General features: G+C 43.7%; 1 protein-coding gene across 3 annotated transcripts; it reads right to left on the reverse strand.

Annotated features, from left to right (window-relative positions):
* Positions 1 to 305: 305 nt before the first annotated feature.
* LOC119316424 (actin-related protein 4-like) lies at positions 306 to 8,447 on the reverse strand. Of its 3 annotated transcripts, none has more exons than XM_037590748.1 (20): positions 8,234 to 8,447; positions 8,053 to 8,144; positions 6,901 to 7,074; positions 6,750 to 6,823; positions 6,300 to 6,380; positions 6,149 to 6,209; positions 6,029 to 6,078; positions 5,488 to 5,542; positions 5,141 to 5,218; positions 5,013 to 5,066; positions 3,682 to 3,735; positions 3,531 to 3,591; positions 3,162 to 3,213; positions 2,509 to 2,575; positions 2,252 to 2,311; positions 2,086 to 2,164; positions 1,873 to 1,935; positions 1,228 to 1,292; positions 826 to 894; positions 306 to 738 (listed from the first exon to the last, which is right to left on the reverse strand). In XM_037590748.1, the coding sequence occupies exons 1-20, from the start codon at positions 8,244 to 8,246 to the stop codon at positions 355 to 357; spliced, it is 1,686 nt and encodes a 561-aa protein (XP_037446645.1). In that variant the 5' UTR covers positions 8,247 to 8,447; the 3' UTR covers positions 306 to 354. The 3 variants fall into 3 exon arrangements, 2 of the variants coding, with proteins under 2 accessions (XP_037446645.1, XP_037446644.1); XM_037590747.1 differs by having other exon boundaries at positions 403 to 738; positions 2,102 to 2,164; positions 8,234 to 8,437; XR_005152980.1 differs by lacking the exons at positions 306 to 738; positions 826 to 894; positions 1,228 to 1,292; ... (6 more) ...; positions 3,682 to 3,735; positions 6,029 to 6,078 and having other exon boundaries at positions 5,044 to 5,066; positions 8,234 to 8,445.
* Positions 8,448 to 15,164: the final 6,717 nt, after the last annotated feature.

Genomic DNA, 15,164 nt, shown 5'->3' on the forward strand with positions numbered 1-15,164 from the left:
AACGTCCACACCGCAAAGAGCTTCCTCTGATTCGTTTGCGGGCTAGGGGATTTCAAAACGTCCGGACTAATCTAGCCTAATTTGATTATTCGCGGCCCAAATGTGTTAGACATTTTGGTGATCCAACTTGGACATTCCCGTTGTCTCAAAAAAAGTTGGACATTCCCTCAGCTCACTATTGTCCCGATCGTAATTCTCTTTTCTTTCTACTTTCTCATTCTTTAATAATTTGCTCAGGGCGCATGTACATCACGCTCCTAGCGCCACAAACGCCGGAAAATCGACACCTGCCACCTATAACCGTGTAAGTTCAACAACCGTTTTCACGTGACTAACGTAGATGCAGTACATCAGTTACAGCTGCGTAACAAGATGGCTAAAGACTTTGTTTGTCCAAAAAAAAAAGATGGCTAAAGACTCAACCCCCGGATAGTACATGAGAGTAACTAGTTGCATAATACAGTACTCAGTGCATCGCGGACGAAAAAAATCAGCACATGAACTGCTACTATCTACCATCAATGGCAAAGTATCAGCTGAGCTTGTTCTCAACTTGCGCTGCGCACGCCTCAAAACTAATTTAGTCATCACAAGAATAAACATCCCCAGATAACAAGGTGCATCTAACTGTTGCCCACATATTACATCTTTCGGCAGCACAAAGCTCTGCTCAGGCAGCATGTTGAACCATTTCATGGGCATTTCCTCTGGATATAGGAAACGCCATGCTCCTCGTACCTGTTTGCGAGATGCATACAAGAAAATGTTGTTAGGTGTCAGTGACGGGCAGGGCAAACAGACCCTAGAATATCAACCCAAACTTACTCTGCTTTGGAGAACCACATTTGCTGGAACGACCCGAGAGATGCAAGAATGCTCCCTCCAATCCAAACACTGCACTCAAATTACAGATATATATTCAGCCTTGTCAATGAACGTCTATCTAAAAGATGAATCTCGAACAGACAGAATCAGTCTCCCTCAGACCCATTCACACCCTATGGCCCTGATAAGTTTTACTGGCATGATGATAAGCATGTTTTCAGCCAATTTCAGGGCCACGACAATATGTGTTAAAGCTACTCGGATTAATTAATACAGCAAAATACAGTTTTACTTTCTAGTGGCAACACAATGACATACGCGATCATTCAAACTGCTCTGCTTCTAACGGGATCCATTGAATATAGCCACTGCATACAATGACAAGCAAATATAACGTCTAACCTGAAACGCCTCTCCATTGAACTTCCACTTGCCAAAACCTTTACGCGAGCATTTTGAGGGGACTCCTGCAATCATTGAGTTAAAAAATAAGAATAACCCTGCAGAGATTCAGGGAACATAATAAAGCAGCTTTAGACTTTAGTCACAACATTGTAATCACTGTTCACTAACCAGCAAAATCAAAGACTAAGGAACCATTATTAATAGTCATCAAGACTAAGTAACCATTGTAATCACTGTAGTCAGTAGTCACTAACAAAATAATCAACAAGATCCATTTTAATCTTCTATTTCCGACGAAGTTTGCAGAAATAAGGTGGAAAGCTTGTCTAAAGCATGAATTGAGTTCGTAAAAGCAAATAAGTTATTGAATTGATTAATAAAAGCAAAGCTTCAAAGAAAGAAAAAAATACATGCCTAACTATAATGGCACTACCTCTATAGCAAAATTGATGTCATTATATGAAGAAAAATAATGTAGAAAAATTTTCATGACAAACCTGCTATCATTTCTATGTGAGAAGTCTAAATGCTTTTGTGTATGCTAGTGGTTGATGAATCCTCATATTCTAAAATGAAATATATGTGGAAACGGTGAAAATATAAAGCATAAGTGACTTATCCTATCTTGTTCAGTTCTTTTACCTCCAGTACTTCTTTTTCTAGGCGCTCTTTTATCTGCAGGATTGATGACGAGCCGCCAGAAAGCTATCCAGAATACAAGTTTGCAGATGTTAGAGTTGTATTAAGTATTAACAAAACATAACAGGAGAATTAAAGATTATGTTGTAATGTTATACGAGATTCATTCACTAAGCTTGTGCATGGGAACATTTAGAGAGTAGCAGAATGCAGCACTTGATAATGTCTTTACCAAGATGTTGCTGAGTAATTCCTTGCGAATGTCAACATCACACCTATTTACACTGTCAAGGACCTGATGAAAGGCAATGGTGGCGGCATTCATTAACATAAAGAATTGTCCAAGCTGCACAACTGTATAGTGACCCATAACTTAACTCACCATTCGTGGAAATCCACGAATTGAAGTGGAATCTCCAAATCCATCGATGCCAGGAATAGTCTGTTGATCAAAAGTTAATTCGTGAGAGAGGAAGACAAGTCAGCTAGGTCCAAAAGATTTTTTTTGAATATTAATAGCATCTAATGAAGAAGAAAGCAATGAACTTGTTCGGCTCCTGGATAGTGTGATCTACCACTAGCACAAATCCTGACCAATTAACATACATGCACACGGGAAATTATACTTTTCTCGCTCACCTGAGAAAGATATGGGTTGAACAAAATGTCAGGAATCTTGAATCTATCTGCACCAACTTCAATAGTTCTGCTCAGATATAACATAAATAAGTTATAAGGTCTTAAACAGTACGAACAACATATTTACCAGAAAATTACAGCAACAGAAATAGAGAAAGTGGAGATCAGAACCCCAGCACCTTTTAGGTGCATTGTGCATCCAAAATCGAAATGACATGTCTACTTTTTTAATGGACATGAAATAAGTATACAATCAATGTAGTAGCTGAATCATGATATGGTCTACCAGGCTGCAAAATTAGTTAAATTACAACTCGAAGCTCCACTAAAATGCGGCACATGAGCAGATCCAAGTAAACTGTGGCTTTTCATCGGAATTTGAGTTGAAACTTTGTGGTTACCCGTTACCAAACTGCAATTTTTGAATGCTATGATATACTGGTTTTATGTCAATTTGTAAACAACGAAATTCGCCATGTCCATTTGTAGGGTGTACTGAAGTGAAGAGGCATGAACAATGGAGTAAGAGCGCACGATGCATCGGATACAATCCAGAAAAGTAGCTACTAACCCATATTCTTAATCTACTTGGTAATAAAATAGAACTATCTAGCTGTAAACAAGTATGTGTCTACATAATATTGATAACTTACTGCCCATCTGGAAGCTCATATGAAGTTGTAGGGACATTTGCATATGCCACTTCTGCATGAAAATAAAGCAGGGAAAGTAAATAGCAGAACCTAAAAGAGGAACACAAAGCAAGGTAATGCTTAAAGCACACAAACAGATGTGTCAAATCAGTCAAATGAATGAAAATAATGGTGACAGGCATACAATATGCATAAAAAGCAGCCAACTATATTATGGTTGTATTCATATATAAGATTCATGAATGGCAACTGAGTTGGCATATTCCTCCGATTGTGCAGGTCAGTATAGTGGATACAGTGTCATCCGAGCTGCATTAATATAGCAAAGCTAAACAATCACAGAAATAATGTATTTTTTAAATGTTATACCATCAAAGGGGGTATCTGGAACTCTGCAAACTGACTCTTTGATGTCGCTAGCGATGGCTCTCTGTGATACGGAGTAAGCATAACCATTAAAGGCATACAGACAAAATTCAACAAAGCAAAATAAGAATTACAGATTTGCAAATGAACATACCATGCAGTATAACCTGTAACTATCTGTCGTGTTTGGAAAATCAAGATCTACAACCTGAAAAAGACAAACATGGGTTCACAGAATAAACACTGCATAGTTTCCCTTATATCCGTCTAGTGTGATCCTTAAGGTTTTCATCTGTATAAGCATACCCCTGGAGATGGAGAATTTGTCCACCCTGTTTTATTAATTTGCAAATTCTTCCTCCGTTAGTTAACAAAATGAAATCGGCTGATATCATGACAATATTAGGTAGTATAGATATTATTATGGGGGAAGTCGATCGTTGAAATGATAATAGATAGGGTAGAGGTAGAAACTATCAATTCTTTTTCGAAATCGGAATTATTAAAAGAAGTCTATGAACTGATATCGATTCTACCCATTTTGACCCTCCTTTTGGGAATAACAATAAAGGTACTTGTAATTGCGTGGTTAGAAAGAGAAATAGCATAATGCTAATTAATTTCGAATGTAACCAATTAACCATGATTAATTAATTAACACAACAAATTCAGAACCTTAGGTAGACCACATAAATAGGAAGAAAGATACTAAATAAATTTTGAAGGGCCGGCTAGATATTAGTCAGAGAACCACCTAGTGCTCGTGTATCTACGAATATTGATATGAACAGGATGGTGTTACTTTATGATATTGGAAATGTCAAAATGGTATTCAGTGTCTATCTACAGACCTATGCCATGTGGTAAAACTTAATTGGGTGCCAGAAAAGAACTCAGCAAGGGGAAGGTAGAGAGACCACCTTGCAGGCTCTCTCACCTTTTTTGTTAGACTGGCCACAGTGGGAGTAACATCACTAGTAACATCACATTTTTCAAGATAATTGTGCTTATGTGGCACATATTTAATGATGAGAGAAGTGATGGTGGTAACTTAGCTAGTTACTGTAACATCACACATACCAAGACAATATGAGTCTATAGGCTAATAAATGAATCATGACATGACACCACACATATGTTACTACCCACTGTGGAGGTAGTAACATAGCCTAGTAAAATGTGATGTTACTAGTCTAAGTTACTCCCCATTGTGACTAGTCTTAGACATGGATCCCCTAGAGATCAGACACCAGCCCGTGACGTTTTTCCATGGTCAGATAAATATATTGTATACGTTGCCCGTCTTCTGTTTGCTGGTGTGTTGGTTTCAAATATACCAACGGTCCAGCTCACATCCAATGGTACAAGGCGTTTCAACAAAGGGGCACATCGAATGGTATAAAGAGTTATCTCTTGGTCCAAAGGAATCACAAGCAAACAAGAATATTTTTTTTGATATCAAACGTAATGTTAAAGAAATTACACCTTATAATCTCCAGGTCTCACTTCCTTCTTCTTAAATGAATACTTGGGCCTAATCTGAGAAGTGAACAAACAGGATATGAAAATACAGCAAGGGCTAGTATGCTATCTTAACAAAGAGAAATGCTTACAACAACGCCTTTGCTCTCCAAGCTTTTCATCATACAGTCAGTTAAAAATTCGCCACCAATTGGAGAAGTTGCCGCAGACTGCCACGTGAAAACAAGTTAGTGAACAAAACAATAGAAAAAAAGGCTTCAGAAGAGACAAGCCAAAAGTGGTGTCAGTGTTACGTATGCCAGGGTCCATATGATACAACTTGACATCTTATTTTATCAAATTTTAAAGAGAAGGTTGGATTAATCACACTTTCAAATGAAATGTACAACGCAAAAAGGGGCAGGTCACTATTAGATACAGGCAAGTAGTGTAGTGTACACCTCCCTTTGAAAATCAGTACATTAATATCATAACATACCTTTTGCAACACATAACCATCATGCACAGCAGAAACCACAGTAGACCCGCCACCACTGCACCAAAAATGATCACTCGGTCATAATACAGCAATTTCTCTCATGACAAAGACCCAAAGCATTGAAATGAAGATGAAATAAATCGTCCGTCGATGTTCAACACCAGCTTGTTAAAATCCAATGACACAGCTTATAAAATGCTTAAGAATTCGAGGTCATCTAAGCAAGAAACCGGGTTAAGGTGCTCACATCAAGCACAGAGAAAATGGAAATTTTAGCATTAACAGTTAAACCAACTTCGTCATGAGTATTTTCTTGTCGCGGATGAATTGCTCCACAATATCTGTATGCTATGTGCAGCATATATTGGTGAAGAACAATATACTTCAGATATAAAGTAGGAGACTGAGAACCAAGAAGGCACCACAACACAGTGCACTTGTTCAAAAACTAATCGTGCTAACGTGGCAAAAAGGGACCTTCATTTATCTACAAGGAAAATAGCAGGTTGCAGAGATAAAACACCATCAAGAAAATGCTGACCAGTCAACCACCAGAGATGTAGCACGTCCAGATGCAAAAGATGTGAGAACCTGACAACCCAATCAACAATTAAAAATAACAAACCAATTGCATCAAGGATTGCTTCTGAGAGAGACATACTGCATTTTTTGCTAGGAACAGCGCTGGCACTTTGTACTTCTCAAACATAAGTTCGGCTGCTCTATGGAACATGGAAAATAAGAGTCAGGCTTGAAGGCACTCATATGGGTTAGCGATATAAATATTTTAAACACAGAACATATACACATACTTCTCTCTTTGCTGTCCACTGTTTGTAGATGGTTCTGCTATCAGCATAGGATGCTCTTCAGGATTGATCAATAGCCGCCGTCTGAAATACAGAATAAGTGAGTGTGACAATACAATGGAACAAAGCAATAGCAACTCCAACAAATAACATAGCATCATAACGAGCAAAGGCCTGTACTTAATCAACCTTAGCTGTTACAGAAGTCTAAACATCCCAACAAATTAAATAAAACAAGCGGGTAAACAACGAATCATGTCTTGTATACTTACAAACTAACTAAAGATTTCACAATCAGTACACTCGATAGCAAATAAACACAGAATGCTAACTTGTTAAGCTTAAACTAGTAACTTAATTATAATCCAAATGGTGCCATTGCTGATTATCGATGAACCATGTTAAAGAGGAGAAATTGCTCAGAGCTGCATCAAGCAGGTAAACAAATTTTACCTAAAAGCATGGTTCCATATGTTGTCAACAACTTCCCAATCAATAACTGTTCCATCTTTCAGCGGTGAGATCACCTGTTTAGTGGGGAGGGGAAGAGAAGTTAATAAAATACATGAGCAACAAATCACCCTCAGAATGTGCAGTCACCAACCTCCATATGCTCCCTCCTGAATTCTAATTCTTGGCCTAGATAAAATTTGCGCTTTGTCTTGGCTTTGTCCACATCCATAGGCTTGGATCCATTCTTAGGATCTGATCCAGAGTCGGCCTCCTTTTCTGGCTTAGCTTCATCAGTATCTCCCGTTTGTTCAATTGAACCAACAACCTTGACATATCAAAACCAGATACTGAGTGCAATAAGTTGTACTGGCCAAAATGTCCCGATTGGGTAGCTCACATACCCTTGAACCAACAAAATAACATAATATCCAAGCACTGTTCAGGCAAAGGAGAAGAAAACGTGCTAAACCCAAACAAAAGTGGCCAAATTCAAACCATTTTCTTAGTGCTAACTTACACAGTACTTCTCATTTTCTCTGAATCTTATCACATGAGTAGTTTGCTTATTTCATCAGTAACAGAGTGGAAGTAGCAATTTACTGCCACTCTGCAAAATTAGCCCAATAACCCCACTAACTGCAGAGGGTAAATCTTCACACAACAAAAATAAAACATTAACTGTAGAGTCTACGGGAGACAGAAATATTCTCCAACTCAACAACTTGTATATAAACTGAACTTCACATTTCAAACACAACAGTGCCATTTCCCAAGTTCCCATGAGATCTGACAGTTAACCTCCAGAACTAATAGCTCAAGTTCACAATGCAGAAACTTTCAACACTTGAAATTCAGTTTTTGCATTTGACTCGCGGTGCATGTAAGAAAGGCTCACACTAGATAACACTGGAAAAGATGGGCCATTAGACAGGCCTGAATCATTAACTAACTTTCTTGTCAACAGATTAAAAAGATTGCACACGCTGCGCTGGAATCGACAGGTATGTGCATCTTATCGCAGTCCATAGATTCAATGCCTGAGTCCAACCTAGTACTAATGTAGCTATTATTTGCAGAGTAGGGCGCGCCTGTTACAAAGTTTATGGTTTGGCCAATATATCATGAACTGATACGCTAGCGGCCCCATGTTTGAACCAGAATCCGAAGCCGTTTGACTTAAAATAGCTCGAAAACTTGGAAATTTTGAAGCACTCCCAGGTCAACGAACGAACTAAAACAGCCGGGTCACAACGAGACACTCGGAAGAAACAGAAAATCTGACCCAGCAGAAGCAGAAGCTCACCGAGGGGAAGACGCATTTGGGGGTGTCGTCGCCAGCGTAGCCCGCCTTGCAGCTGTAGGAGCCCACGTCGATGACGATCGCCGAGACCTCGTCTGCGGGTGAGAGACCAAAGCGAAAGTAAGCGGTCAGGGCGGGAGATCTCCGGGGTTTAGGGTTTACCAGGGGCACGGGCGGGTCTTACCGCCGCCGTACATGCCGGAGATCCGGAGAAGGAGGGCTCGGCGAGCAGGAGCGGGGGCGCGCGGGGTCGAGGCGTCGGCGGTGACGCTGGGGCTGCTCGGCAACCCTCCCCTCCAAATTCTTAATTCTGGTCCTCACTTGTCAACTCCCACCTCCAACTACGCTGCCAGTTCGTCGTTTCGCTTAGGTCGAGCTTATGAACTGGATAACCGTGCCGGACCTTGTCGTCGTTTTGTAAACTTTTTTTTTGACTTGTTTTCGTGCGGTGGTTGATAAGAGGGTCGAGTAACTTTCAAAAAAAAAAAGATAAGAGGGTCGAGTAAGTAGGTGTTCAAATACAAATAGTCGAGTAAATAGCACAAATAGTGGTTATATGTGCGTGTGTACATTCATAGGGTAAGATTACATATTTGTATGTGGGACAAATGAAAGTAGAAAGCATCTCAAACATAATAAAAATTACATCGAAATTCCGAGACCACCGTACAACCACTATCACCGCCAGAACGAGCCGTCGACGTACCACTGTCATCGCTCCCTTACCAGAGCCAACTTACCTTGTTGATGACAACCGGGAAATCTTCGTGCATGTGTCCCTAAGAAGACGCATCGAAGCACCTGAGGCTAAATCTTGATACGATGAGAAATCCTAACATCACATCTCCAAGAAGAAGGTAGGAATCTATGCAAAGTTCTACTCGGACTCACCGGAACCATATACACCGGAGTCACCGAGTCAAATTGATATAGTCGTTGTTCTAAAGTCTAAGCTTTCGGTCTCACCGAGTTGGCCCTCCGGTCTCACTGAAGAGCTCTTGCCAACCTTCATTGCCCATCAAAATTGACCGAAGTGTGGAAAGTACTTAGGTCAGCACAACTGAGAGCCATAGTGTAGTTTTATCTAAGGATGGCAATGTGTATGGTATGGTGCGGATAGAGCAATACTATACCCATACCTATGTAGTTAATGGGTACAAAATTCTACCCATACTCATACTCACAGGTATGGAACTTTACCCATACCCATACACATTGGGTATTCAACGGGTAGATCAAATAATACACAAGTTATTCACAATTTCACATTCATCGATGCCACATTTGACCAAACAAATATTTATCTCAACTCAATAACAAAATAGATGAGTGCATAACAATTATTTCAATTCAAATTGACGATTGGTGACAACTTTAGCATAGGTTCTCACGACACACTTCATGGGTAAGGTACACATGTCAGTATAAAACGGGTAGGGTATGGATATATCTATAGGTACAATGCTATACACTTGTCCTACCCATGACTTAACGGGTAGGGTATGGGTACTACCCATGAGTATAAAATTATGCTCATACCCTACCCATGCGGGTACGGTATCCGCGGGTACCTATACCCATGAGTAAATTTGCCATCCTTAGTTTCATCTGGAGTCACCGAAATATCCAAAGTTCAAACCTTTGTACATATCGGTCTGGCTGAGTGTTTTCAGTTGGGCTCACCGGGATGTGCTAAAAGGTGAGTAACGTTCGGATTTTTTGTGCAACCTATATATACCCCAACCCACTCCACCCGTATCTCCCGAAGCAAACACATTACACATCCATATTTCTGAGAGAGAGCTCGCACTCCTTGTGCAAAAGGATTCCACTCCAACTATTGATTCTTTGATTTCTAGTCACCTAGTTGCTTTTCACCCAAATCTCTCCTACCCAAAAGTCAAAATTGTGAAAGAGTGTCTGAGTGTAAAGGAGATTATCTTTTGAAGCATGAGAGTAAGAAGTTCATCATCAACAGCATCATCTAATTATCTTTTGGAGGCTGGTGCCTACTATATTGGCCAGGTGTGCTTGGGCTTGCAGAGAAACCAAGAAGTTTGCGAGGGCAAAGAGATCGTATTCATCATGAAGGTATACTCGAGTGAGGTAAGCTCTATGTGGGTGTAAGTCATGGTGAGATAAGTAAGGTTGCTTCTCGTGGACCCTTCGTAGGTGTGAGCCCTTCGTGGACTCGATTCCTTCGTGAAATCTTGCAACCTTGACTTTTGAGACCGAAGCCTTCATCGACGTGGACGTACGATAGAGCACCTAGCTTGCACGCGTAAAATATCTTCCGCGTCAATCATTGTTTGTGATTCTTTCAAACCCTACCATTTACCTTCTTGCACGTGCATGATCTTTACTTATGCGTAGGATGCTAGCTCTAATGCCAAATTATGTCTAAATGAAGAACATGTCAGAATTGGTCATTGGTTTGTGGCAGTTGGAGGAGAGAGTGAGGGAGTCCTGGATCATGGGGTCCTCGGATGTCTGGGTTGTGTGATATGGGTCGGACTAATGGGCCGTGAAGATATAAGGCAGAAGGCCTTCCCCCGTGTCCGGATGGGACTCTCCTTTGCGTGGATGGCAAGATTAGCGTCCGGATGTATAGTTTCTGTCGGAGTAACTGGACACGGATATCCCGAAGACGGTGAGACGATATTTCAAGACATCGGGGCTAGCAAAGCCCCTCAGTCCGACTGCCCGGCCGCTTCCGCCGGCTCCCCATCCGACTGCTCTGCCCGGCCGGCTGCCGACTGCTCTGCCCAGCCGGCTGCCGACTGCAGCCCGACTCGACATCGACAAGACACCGACAAGATATCGACAAGACAGCCACACCGCGGCCATGCCTGGCCACTATTGCTGCATTGGCATACACTATTCATTCATCACCATCAACAGTGTGCAGTACCATCAATAGTGTAACTTGTCCCCTGGGCACTAGTATATAAAGTGACCCAGGGGAGCAAGCCATCGGGCCATGGCCACAAGGCCTCACACAGGCTAGCAAGCTAGCTAGCTCACACCTACATCCATTCATCCATTCACTCACGGCCACAAGCCATGGCCATACTTGGCCACTAGAGCCGGCCATACGCATGCATATACCAAGTCAGATGCACTTGACACTGATCTCAGATACAGCTCCAGGAGCACTCTGTACAGATATACCAGATATACTCAGACATGCAGGAGTAGGGGGGTTATCTCTCCGGAGAGCCCCGTATCTGGGTAAACTAGCACGTGCTACTCGCATACTCGCTCCCGGTCCTATCAGCAGCAGTCTTACCCTCACACTAAGCCCTTGTGGCATCTGTCGACTCGCAAGCCCCCCGTGAGAATACCATGACAGTTTCCTTCTTCTGTAAACCGGCTATGTACAACCTTGGGCCCCTCCGGTGTCTATATAAACCGGAGGGGTTAGTCCGTAGAGGCTATCAGAATTCACATAGGCTAGACGGCTATGGTTTAGCCATTACGATCTCGAGGTAACCCCTATACTCATCAAAGTCAATCAAGCAGGAAGTAGGGGTTTACCTCCATTAAGAGGGCCCGAACCTGGGCAAACATTGTGTCCCTTTTGTCTCCGGTTACCTTTGATCCTCAGACACACAGTTCGGGACCCCCTACTCGAGATCGGCCGGTTTTGACACCGACATTGGTGCTTTCATTGAGAGTTCATCTGTGTCGTTAATGGAAGGATCGATGGATCGCCTTGTCATTAATGACATCATCACCTCTGGGAGGGCCCTAGCCCCAGGACAGGTCCTCCAGCTTGGTGGTTTCACCATGGGCTCATGACTGGCCTTTAAGCCAAAGGCAGCCCCCACAGTCGCCAAACATCACCTCCGCATCGGCCCCGAACACTCCGAAAAGATGGATCCGGCAAATGCCTCGTCCTTGAACGAACTGCTAGATCACATCGCCGCCCTGGGAGTTGCAACAGACCATGATCGAATTGGGCTTAAACCCGATCAGAGGGAAATCAAATCCCCACCGATCACCCATCTGGTAGCGGTCGTGGAGGAGTGAGCCGAGAATACTTCTCCCCCTAAGTTAAGAACAAGCTATGTTCGGATTTCCGAGCCCTACGCGTCGGATACCCGTCCACGGGAAGAGACCGTATGTCCTCCGAACATAGAATCGGGCATTGAGCCCGAAAGTCTTCAGGACCCTCCGGATCCTGTACTAGCGGCCTCGGAAGTTCTTCAAACTCTAGAGGCGATGGCGGGTCAGGGTTTAAATTTTAGCCCGCCGACCCACCAGAAGCAATATTCCCCAAGCAATTCAGGTCCTCCAAATGTATGTGACCTAATGTACGTACGAGAGCAACCTCAGGAAATGGTCCATCACTTCTGGGTTAGGTTCCTCCTTGTTAAAAACAAGATTAAAGATTGCTGCGACGACGATGCGGTTTCAATTTTTTGCCGCAACTATACGGATGAGGGAATCCTCAATGCCCTCAACCGCCGCCGCATACTGCACTTTACAGATCTGGCACACGTAGTACAGAAGTACTGCGCAATGGAAAGCGCTTGGAAAGCCCAGACAGCCCGATGGGATCCTCCTGCCGTCAAACAGCCCGCTGGACGGGCAAAAAGGATGCATCCATATGGGCCACCCGTTATCATCTCATTGACAAAAGAATCAAATCCTTCACAGGACATAGAACTATCCTTGATGAACTGCTCGACAAGCCCTGTCAAATACACACTACGCTGAATGCCGAACCAACACACAACCTTCGGGCATGTTGGGTGCTCCGGCAAGTGGCTAAGAGCGGCGATGCCATCCTCACAAAAATCACCCCGGAGACACACTCTTCGAAGGACGATGATCTCAATGTCTTTACGGTCTTCAAGACCTTTTCTTCAAATAATCGGCACAAAAGGGCGCTCTACAACCTCGCCAAAGTCAACCACGCAGCCGCAATAAATCCTTGGAACGATGTGGTAATAAATTTTACTGCCGATGACGAACCAAGGGCCAGATCAGTCTGAGCACCTGCCGCCTTGGTCTTAAACCCAATTGTGGATGGCTTCAGGCTCACTAAGGTGATCATGGACGGCGGCAGCGGACTGAACCTCATGTACGAGGACACGCTCAATAAAATGTAAACGATAAGAGTCGCATCGAGCAAAGCAACACCACCTTTCGAGGTATTATCCCCAATCAAGAAGCACGATGCTCGGGGAAAATCAAACTTGATAGTATTCGACACACCGGAGAACTACAGGTCCGAAGAGTTACTCTTCCACGTGGCACCTTTCAATAGCGGATATCACGCCCTGTTGGGGCGAGACGCCTTCACATGCTTTCAAGCAATACCCCATTACGGGTACATGAAGCTCAAAAATGCCAGGGCCCAACGGAGTTATCACCATCACCAGTGATCCGGATATAGCACTCCGCGCCGAAAACAAAACTACATCATTGGCCCTCGAGGCACTATCTGAGGCCCTCGAGGCCGAAGAGTTAACCACTCTGCGAACCACAGTGGACAAGGACGATGTAATTCTCGATAAGAGGCCCAAGTCCACTTCTTTCAAACCCCCAGACGAAATAGTTAAATTTCAAGTACACCCGACGGATCCTAACAAGACAGCCTCCATCGGAGCATAGCTGGATCCGACTGTCGACGTCGCCTTGCGAGCGTTTCTGCGCAAAAATTGGGACATCTTTGCTTAGCATCCTTCGAATATGCCAGGAATCCCACGTAGACTGGCTGAACACAGCCTCAACATAAAAAAGGGGTTCAAACCAATCAAGCAAACACTGCGACGATTTTCCGAATCCAAATGACAAGCTATGGGGGAGAAGCTAGCCAAGCTACTTGAAGCCGGGTTCATTAGAGAAATCAAACACCCAGATTGGCTGGCAAACTTGGTCATGGTGCCAAAGAAGGATAAATCCTAGCGCCTTTGTGTCGACTTCAAGGACCTCAATAAGGCTTGCCCTAAGGACCCCTTCCCACTGCCCTGCATTGATCAAATCATTGACGCAACCACAAGACACGACTCACTATGTTTCCTCGACGCATACTTTGGATACCATCAAATTAAGATGAAGTAGTCCGACCAGGCCGCAAACAGCATCCATTACCCCTATGGGCCTTTCTTCTTCAACACTATGCCTTTCGGGCTCAAAAATGCTGGTGCCACTTACCAACGCACGATTCAAACATGTCTGGAAAAGCAAATTGGCAAAACAGTGGAGGCATACCACTGGTGCGTGTAGGTCCTAAACAAACGGTTTTTTACCCATTTCCGCAATGGATTTTGGAACCGTCGTCAAGTGAGTGTGTGCGATAGGGTGTCCTTCCCACACGACCCAGAAATCATCGGGGATAGGCCCTCCTGGGACCCAGGCTGGGGCCATGTGCGATCGGGCGAGGCATCGAAACCCAATCATTTCCGTAGGTATGTACACCCCACACGTTAATCCGAGAAAATCATTTTCGTAGGTATGTACATCCCACACGGTAATCCGAGAAAATCATTTCCGTAGGTATGTACACCCCACACGGTGAATCCTAGAAAAACATTTCCGTTTGTATGTATATCACACACAGTCAATCCAAGGAATATGTTTTCGTTCTTATGTACATCCCACACAGTCAATCCAGGGAAAACGTTTCCGTTTGGATGTACATCCCACACGGTTTTATGTATACGCTCGTGTGTGAAAGGTGTAACTATCACACACGCTCGGTAGAAATCACATATTTGACCTGAGGCAGGAATCAATTCACAAACTGACCTGCTTTCAAAAAAAATTCACTCTGCTGACCCTTTCGTGTGGCGCCCGACAGCTGGGCGTCGCACCCTACTGTGCAGCGCCCATCACTTAGGCGCCACACTTCCTGCCAGCGTGGCAGCCCTGGTCCAGCTGCGGCCCCACACGCACCTGTGCAGCGCCTAAGTCTTAGGCGCCACACATGTAATGTGCAGCGCCTAGCTCGTGGGTGCTGCACAGTCTGTGTTCCACTTGGGCTGGCCCCACCCTCTCTCCCCTCCCACCCCCACCCCACACACCCCCACCCCACCCAAACCCTAAGGCTTGCGGCCCTCCTCTCTTCCCCTCTCCCCCCCTCTCAAATCCTTCTCAAATCTTGC

Source organism: Triticum dicoccoides, chromosome 6A (genome assembly GCF_002162155.2).
Source record: "Triticum dicoccoides isolate Atlit2015 ecotype Zavitan chromosome 6A, WEW_v2.0, whole genome shotgun sequence".
NCBI lineage: Eukaryota > Viridiplantae > Streptophyta > Magnoliopsida > Poales > Poaceae > Triticum > Triticum dicoccoides.

Excerpts from the sequence above, each read along its gene's own strand:
- LOC119316424 (XM_037590748.1), bottom strand. Across the intron at positions 6,381-6,749 it reads ATATGGAACCATGCTTTTAG|ACGGCGGCTATTGATCAATC; the intron begins GTAAAATTTGTT and ends TCTGTATTTCAG. Across the intron at positions 5,543-6,028 it reads ACATCTCTGGTGGTTGACTG|TGGTGGCGGGTCTACTGTGG; the intron begins GTCAGCATTTTC and ends TTTTTGGTGCAG.